Below are 7,256 nucleotides of genomic sequence, written 5' to 3' on the forward strand. Positions count from 1 at the left end.
AGTCATGAGCGACAACGAAGACGACGAGAGACGCAAGAAGAGGCGTGTCAAATAGACTGCTATTGCTGTCGATCAATAGATATGCTTCGGTGGAGCTCGCTCATCACTGAGTCGATGCCGAAAGGTAGCATCCTAACAGACAACACTCCGGAACGGGTCAGGAAGCGCTTATGGATCTCTGTGACGTCGCCAGTGCCTGTGAGCCTTACCCAAATTTTGTCCCCCACAATGGCTCTGTCAACTAAGTGCAGGTTCGTGCCACTCACTAGGGCGGCGAGTGCTCCTGGCTGTCGACGCAGACAGACCTCCAATCTCCAACACGACTCCACTTGAGCCAGGCTGGTTGCTGGAACCCACAGCTTGAGCTCCCCCCGTCCAAAGAAACCCACGGTCGTGCCTAGCATGGACGCGACGCTGGGGTTCGCGGTAGTAATTATCGCGGCCTGGTGTCCCAGCAGAAGCAGACGGCGACGGAGCAGCAGAAGGTCTTCCTCATCCGCATCTTGCGACGGCTCGTCAAGAATCACGAGTTGACTTTGAAAAGCCAGCGCTAGCGACACGCGTTTCAGCAGGTGACGGGGCAGATCGGTTAGTCGAGTGTACGCGTGAGGTCGCAGGCCCCAGCGAGCCAGCTCCTGTCCGTTGTCCATGAAAAAGAGCCGCTGTAATTCCAATCCGACTTCCAAGTAAGAGAGATTGGCGTAGGCGATCCCAACGTCTCCTGTGGGCCCCACCACATTCTCTCCAGATTTTACGATCTCGTTGCAGATTGCCTTGATGAGCGTCGTCTTCCCTGAGAGCTGAGGACCTACGATTACCAGCGACTCTCCAGGCATCACATGCAGAGACAGCCTTCGTATCAAGGCTTCTGTTGACGTCCCGGCCTCCACGCTAAGCTTGTGAACGATGAGAAGAGGAAGCGATGGATTGGCAGCACGGAACAGCTTGCTTCTCTGTGAGTTCTGAGTGAACAGGACATTGCTTCCCACTTGAGATTGCACCTCTTCCCGGAACCTAGCGACCTTGTACTCTACTTGGCGTATCGAGGCACCAAGGTCGTATGGCCAAATGTGCTGCACTTCCAGAGGTAGCTGGAAAGCAGACTCAGGATATTGGTCCTCTGTAGTCCAAGTCCTCAACGATTTGTACGGTATTCGGCGAACGATTCCAGTCGCAATGACGCCTGCCGACAGCGACGCGACCACCTGGAATACCGAGCCTAGTACCGCCCATGTCGACAAGCTGAGGCGCCAAAATACCGGGTCATCCATGTGCAGAGCAAGGAGGCACCCTACAACTGGGTACCCCGGCAGCAGAAAGCAACAAGTTCCGTGGATGTAGCATGAAATCTGATCCGCTGTCAGAAATTTGGATGCCAGCATAGACACCCAGTGATCTAGCGCCATCTTCTGAGCTGCAAAGGTTAGGGAGAACACCAGCAGCAGCATTGTCACCCGTACGAATCTGGTCATCCACTGAAGGACACCCGCCACAACAATGATCGCGGCGAAGGTTATCAGCTGTAAAAGGGCGACGAGTGTTACTCGCGGCCAATACATGAACGGCGATACTGCCAGCGCTCCTGGGATCGTGCGAAGAACCCCTGTCAGGACGACATCAGTTGGTCTCACTCCCATCAAGAGGAAGACGTTCAGGAGGCCCGATTTTGCAACAGACAACAACCCGCGGTTTTGGTGCCAGGGAACCAGGCATAGTAGCGTTGGGAGGAGGCTGTTGATGGCCATAGCCCTTTTCTTGATGCGGAATAGTCGACGGGTAACCCGGGGTGCACTGCTGACTTTTACGATGGCGGCCGTCTGATTGGGCACGAAACGTCTGATAAGTCCTTCATAGAAGGCGTTCACGAAGGTCGGCACTGCGTGGAGCGCACTGGGTTCCCAGAAGAGGCGGTAATTAGGTGCGGTTTCGAACTCTATGGCCAGGGCCAACGGATAGAACACCTTTTTTGACAAGCTGTTGGCCAGAAGGAACATTCTGACCGCCACGCCAGAAGGTTCCTGTAGACGGACGAGCTGCTCGTCAGATATGACGCTTGACAGAACGATATCCGACTCGGTCCCTTGCTCACCCAAAAAATGCTCTACCGACTCCAAGTTCGCTCTGGGTATGTCTCCTTCATCGGCGGGGTCGTCGATTTCGGTAACGGTCTCAATGGGTACGTCGTCGAGGACCATGTCGTCCAAAACAGAACCTAGGCTGGAAAGGAAAAGGGTGCTCTTAGCGATTGATAGGTTGGGTGTGCGGAAATCCTCCACCACGCCTAGCCTGTTGAGGGGGTTTCGATAGTCGCGGATCCACCGTTGTAGCAGCAGCCGCGTCCAGTAGTTTTTCGAAGTCAGGGCTGTAGCGAGTGGAGGTTCCTCTTGTAATGCGTAGATCGGGAGCGGACCTCGAAAAATTGTTCCTGACGCACTCCTTTGAACGTGAACCGGAACTCTGATACGGACGCTCTCATAGCCTCACAAGCCATTCACGTGTCGTCCTATGTCACTGCAATCGAACCTCAAGCGGACCTCCGTCATGAACGACCGGTGCTCTATGAGCAGTACAAGGATGACCAGCGTCACAAGCACGTGTAACGCACCTTCTCCCCGACGACCCTGTATGGCGTGGCCCGCCTAACACCCACGAACATGTGTACCAGACTAACGCGACGCACGAGCTGTCGGTGCGTGGACGGCTCGAGCTCCACCTTCTCCGTCGGTTTCTGGAGCGTTCTGCATCGGCGCGTCCCAATTCCGCTTACGGAGGCCAGACTACCGTCGCGTGGTGCTCCTGGTTGACGCCCGCCAAGCACCTCTCCCCCACAGTCCTTGCTACGACTCGCGTGGGTACTCGCAAAGTCGCCGCTGCTGCCTCCAGGCAGTCCAGCGCGAACGTGATCTCGTCGTCAGGCAGCCGCACGTCAGACACGACGACCACCACCGTTCCCTGGCGATGGCCCGCCAACAGAGAGCAGAGACAGTGTACTCGGAACCAAACAGATTTGTCTGTTGGTTCGTTGTCGGCGAAGGGCTCCAGCGCGAACGACTGCATGAGTGAGAGTATCTGGTTCCAGGTGAGCTTCGTATCTGGGTTGGGCGGAGTAACCGCTGTTAGGTTGTCATCAGCCTCGCTGAAGGGAACTGAAACACCCAACAGAGCTGCGATGAGCTTCACGTGGTCCTTGACTGACAGTGGCAGGGCATTGAGCGGAAGATTCGGCTTCCCGCTGACACAAAGGTGAAACACAGGGCCGACCACGGTGCTGTCTAGTTCATCCAATTGCGGTAGGTGCCAGAAATGTGCGACTGCTGAGAGAAGCACGAAAACACACGTTGAGAGCAGCATATTGGACAGTTCCTGTGTCAAATGAATCTCTTGGCCTCACGGAACTGATCTGTCCGTTACCCATGAGTTCTTGTCGGAGATGACCTCCTCGAAAGGGGGACTTACCAATCAGTTCAATGGTTGCGTTGGTGAATGACAACGTAGGCGACAGCGTCGAAACGATTGCCATCGCCTGTCTTAGGAAACGATACTTGTCAAACTGGTCATTGAGTCTCGTGGCCGCTGCCACGCCATAGGAGACGACAGGAGAGATAACGCAGTACAGATTAGTGAACCTCACGCTTCTTGAGATCTGGGTCGCCCAATGTCGAGCTGCTCACCAGCGCAATTGCGACGCCGTTGGCAGTGAGCCCAAGATTGTAAAGTGAGAAGAGAATGAGAACCAAGAATGGAGTAGTGAAGAATCCGAAGAGTCCGAAGAGTTGAGAGAGAATAACGGCCACCCAGCTGGCCGCGAGTGCGCTGAAGGCCAGCAATCCCGCCCACGAGATCAAGAACGCCGACGCTGGTACTCCAAGAGACCGCAGCGTGGTGTCGAAACTAGACTCGAGATCCGCAGCCAGCATGGCGCACATTCTGGCGATGAATCCCGACATCGCGAACACCAGGAGGAAGGTCTCCTGCGTAGCGATGTCCTTAAAGGTGGACGCGACGTCAACGTCTCGGGGGAACTTCTCGAACATCATTGTCCCGAATGGTACAGACAACTGAGTGGAGGTCGGCGGACCTCGGTTCAGTGGAGGCAGTCCTCCAGCCCGGTCCCAGAGCGTTTCGAAGGCAGCGTTCATCCAAAGGTTCTGGACCTGCACGAAGCCGGATTTGAAGTACTTCCCCACCTCGCAGGTCTGCTGCGAGAATCGGCGGCAGTCGTGGACATAGGGCCTGAAATTCTCCTTGGCGATACAAGGCACCGCCTTCTCGGGGAAGTTCAGGGTGTAGTCTATGAAGAAGGGTTGGTAGTCCAAGGCCTCCACATGCAGCTCCACGGACTCATCATCCAGCTCGTCGACGAAGTCAATGGCCATTGTTTCGGTTTTCAATCTCTCAACGATTTCGGTGAACAGCTCGGCATCAGTGCGACGGCTTCTGGAGAGATGGAGGCGTACTGGCTGCACTGCTGTTACCGGCGTGTTTTCCCCTGATACGTCAGTGTGGTACGTGTATGTATTGCCTTTCAAACTAACGCCCAGCGCCACGAAGCTGATCCACACAATCATTTGCAGCATGAGGATGGCAGTCACACGAGTCTGTCGTCGCCAGAAGTTGTTTTTCCAAAGGAGGATCCGAACACATTCAGTCAGTCGATTCATGAGTAATATTATTCAGTCAAACACTGTTCGTGCCTGAGGTAACCGTGAAATCATGGCCAGGTTTGTCCTAATGGATGCCTAAAGCTTTCATAGGCATGATATTTTGTCGACAAGAAGCATGTCAGCCCCATTTCATGAAGAACACGGTCGAATGGGACCGTTTCGTGGATGTATCACTCAAAAATGATCCAGAAACGCTTGTACATCGCTTGCGCACTCCGCCTCACGACCCTCCGCCTTCGTAGAGCGTGCCCACGCGCAGTCTCCAGAACGAGCTGCCTTGCTGGCGCATAGCAGTGTGCCCAAGGTAGTAAGCGCGAGATACTCGGAGGGCCCGTGCGCTGCGACTTCGCGAAGCAAAGAAATGACAGCCGCAGCGTCCACTTCAGCTGAGAACTGAGGCACGCTTACCGCATAATTCAGAAGAAGTGCCCCTAGAGTTGGCATCATCTCGCTCGGCAGCCCCAACAGGTCCCGTGCAATGTAAGAGAACTTGAAACAAAGTGCACGTCGGGACGTTGGCGAGGCTGCCAGGTTAGAAAGTACCCGGAGAGCCATTTGCCTCGCCGCAATCGGATAGGCAGTGTCTCGCGCGATGCCTACGAAGACGGCTGTGTACTTCCACCCATCGTCTGGGCCCTTGAACAGGGCGGTAGAGCTCGGGTGAAGCAGGAACATGCGCCAGACGTCCAGGAAAGGAAGCCGCTGGTTGTGTGGCCACCGCAGAGGCTTCATGGCCTTCATGAGCTCGATTTCCACCATACGCAGACGGCGACCAGAATCAGTTATGGAGCGCCGCATAGTTTCCAGGTACTCCAGCTCCAAGTCAGTCCAGGCCTGCGTGAACGAGCTCCCCGCCACCTACGTCGTCTCCATGCTCAGCAGCGAACTCAGCTAGTTTTTCGAAAGCCACGTGGACGTTCTTGGTGGACTTGAACGTCACGATCTCCGCTATTGGAAAATGAACACTGACAGGCTCTGCGCGTTGGGGCTCGCGCAGTGCAGATGGCTCCGGCAGATCAGCATTGTTCTTGATGAATTCAACGATCTGCTGAATATTCGCCCGGGAGAGGTTCTCGCGGAGACAGAAACGTTCAGCGACAGTGAGGGGATTCTCCGTCCGTCTATACGGAAGTGGCGCGAGGGGGGCACCGTCCCTAATCTCTACCTGGAAGACGAAGTCATAAATACCAGGAGGAAATGTGTCGTCGCCCTCGTATGTTTGACCACTGTGACCAATAATGGCCGAGTCTTCCTGACCTGTAACGACTTCTCCAACGAACTCCCATGTGTTCTGATTCCAGATGTAAACGACAGCGATGTCTCCGCGTTGGAACATCGCATGCTGACCCGCCTTAGTGCCTCGCATTGTCTGAATCGGCAACGCGCTAGGAGCTCACGAAGCGCTTGTCTTCGGTAGGCAGAGATTTGACATCCACTGGGCGTCGGCTCTCTTTTCGCGCTTCTTGACACTCAGACTCATAGAGGAGGGTCTGCCCTTCAGCCTCTGAGCCTTCACATGGGAGCAGGCTCAGCAGCGTGACGTGGCCTGATTCTCCTGCGATCAGGAGCTCTTCCTCGTTTAAGAACCGCGATACCCAGAGGCTTTTTCGGCCTGGAAGGTGGTGGAGAACTTTACCATCCAGACTCCACACCTGGGCCGAGCAGTCCTCTGAGGCCGAAACCAACTGCAGCTGCTCCCCTCGTTGGATGTCTAAGTCGTACACGAAGGCATTGTGGTCTACCAGACGGTTAACGGGCTCGATCTGCATGGATCCGTTAAGGCTCCAAATGGCAACGCTTTGATCGTTCGAGCACGTGGCAAATGTGGAGCCATCAATCCGCACCACGCGCCGTATGAGGTCTGTGTGGGCGGCTCGACAGGTATGCACGAGCCCGCCCTGCAGCCAGACGAGGAGTGCGCCGTCTTGGCTGCCAGTAACCACAATCAAAGGCGAGGAGCTCATTACGCAGACGGAAACGCCGAAGGAATGGCCTTGCAGCTCGTGAAGAAGTTCGCCGTCCTCACGCCAGACGCGTGCAGTGCTGTCCCAACTCCCGCTAACCAGGACGCCGTCTCGAAAATCCAAGCTGCCCACGGCCTGGTCATGTCCTGCCAGCATGGCGAGGACGCTGCCGTCGGTGGAACAGAGATAGATACGGCCTTTGTTGTCGGCGCTGAAAAAGGTTCGGTCGTCCCTACCGACCAAGGCGAAGATAAAATTGGGTGCGTGGATGGTGAGCGTGGCGGCAACCTCAAACCGCGCTCCTTGACGCCTCCAAACCAGCAGACGGCCTTCAAAATCGCCGGTCACGAAGCAGTCTTGAGAGAGGACGGCTCCTGCACGTATTCCTTTGTGGTGTGCGGTTTCCTGTAACAACAGCATCAAATCCGTCTTTAAGAAATCTCCTCCAGCCGCAAATCTCCAGAATCGGGAGAGGTTGACTATCCGTACCTAAGAATGAATCAATCTACAACTCGCTCTAATCGCCCAATTGCTCGCCCCCACAAAAGAACACACGTTTCTTATATTTATTTTAGTAATGTCGACTCGATCATCCAGTAGCGACCATGACGTAGAGTTCCTGTGTGCC

The 7,256-nt window shown here is 55.2% G+C and overlaps 2 protein-coding genes across 7 annotated transcripts; both read right to left on the bottom strand.

The window, feature by feature from the left end:
• Positions 1 to 59: 59 nt before the first annotated feature.
• Positions 60 to 4,661, bottom strand: KVP18_004617 (uncharacterized protein; the record flags this gene model as incomplete). Of its 4 annotated transcripts, XM_067957413.1 has the most annotated exons (7): positions 60 to 962; positions 990 to 2,457; positions 2,485 to 2,621; positions 2,651 to 2,738; positions 2,768 to 3,363; positions 3,392 to 3,643; positions 3,672 to 4,661. In XM_067957413.1, 7 exons carry the CDS (start codon positions 4,659 to 4,661, stop codon positions 60 to 62), a joined length of 4,434 nt encoding a protein of 1,477 aa, XP_067813522.1. The 4 variants fall into 4 exon arrangements, with proteins under 4 accessions (XP_067813522.1, XP_067813524.1, XP_067813523.1 ...); XM_067957415.1 differs by lacking the exons at positions 2,485 to 2,621; positions 2,651 to 2,738; positions 2,768 to 3,363; positions 3,392 to 3,643; positions 3,672 to 4,661 and having other exon boundaries at positions 60 to 2,195; XM_067957414.1 differs by lacking the exons at positions 60 to 962; positions 990 to 2,457; positions 2,485 to 2,621; ... (1 more) ...; positions 3,392 to 3,643; positions 3,672 to 4,661 and having other exon boundaries at positions 2,764 to 3,351.
• A 177-nt stretch (positions 4,662 to 4,838) lies between these two features.
• Positions 4,839 to 7,048, bottom strand: KVP18_004618 (uncharacterized protein; the record flags this gene model as incomplete). 3 transcript variants are annotated; one of them, XM_067957417.1, is made up of 3 exons in its annotated part: positions 4,839 to 5,498; positions 5,527 to 6,033; positions 6,062 to 7,048. In XM_067957417.1, the coding sequence occupies 3 exons, from the start codon at positions 7,046 to 7,048 to the stop codon at positions 4,839 to 4,841; spliced, it is 2,154 nt and encodes a 717-aa protein (XP_067813526.1). The 3 variants fall into 3 exon arrangements, with proteins under 3 accessions (XP_067813526.1, XP_067813527.1, XP_067813528.1); XM_067957418.1 differs by lacking the exon at positions 6,062 to 7,048 and having other exon boundaries at positions 5,527 to 6,030; XM_067957419.1 differs by lacking the exons at positions 4,839 to 5,498; positions 5,527 to 6,033 and having other exon boundaries at positions 6,050 to 7,048.
• Between the last annotated feature and the right edge of the window lie 208 nt (positions 7,049 to 7,256).

This window comes from the organism of the source record quoted next (genome assembly GCF_019968955.1).
Source record: "MAG: Porospora cf. gigantea A chromosome Unknown PgA_NODE_1189_length_7256_cov_332.105, whole genome shotgun sequence".
NCBI classification, from domain to species: domain Eukaryota; phylum Apicomplexa; class Conoidasida; order Eugregarinorida; family Porosporidae; genus Porospora; species Porospora cf. gigantea A.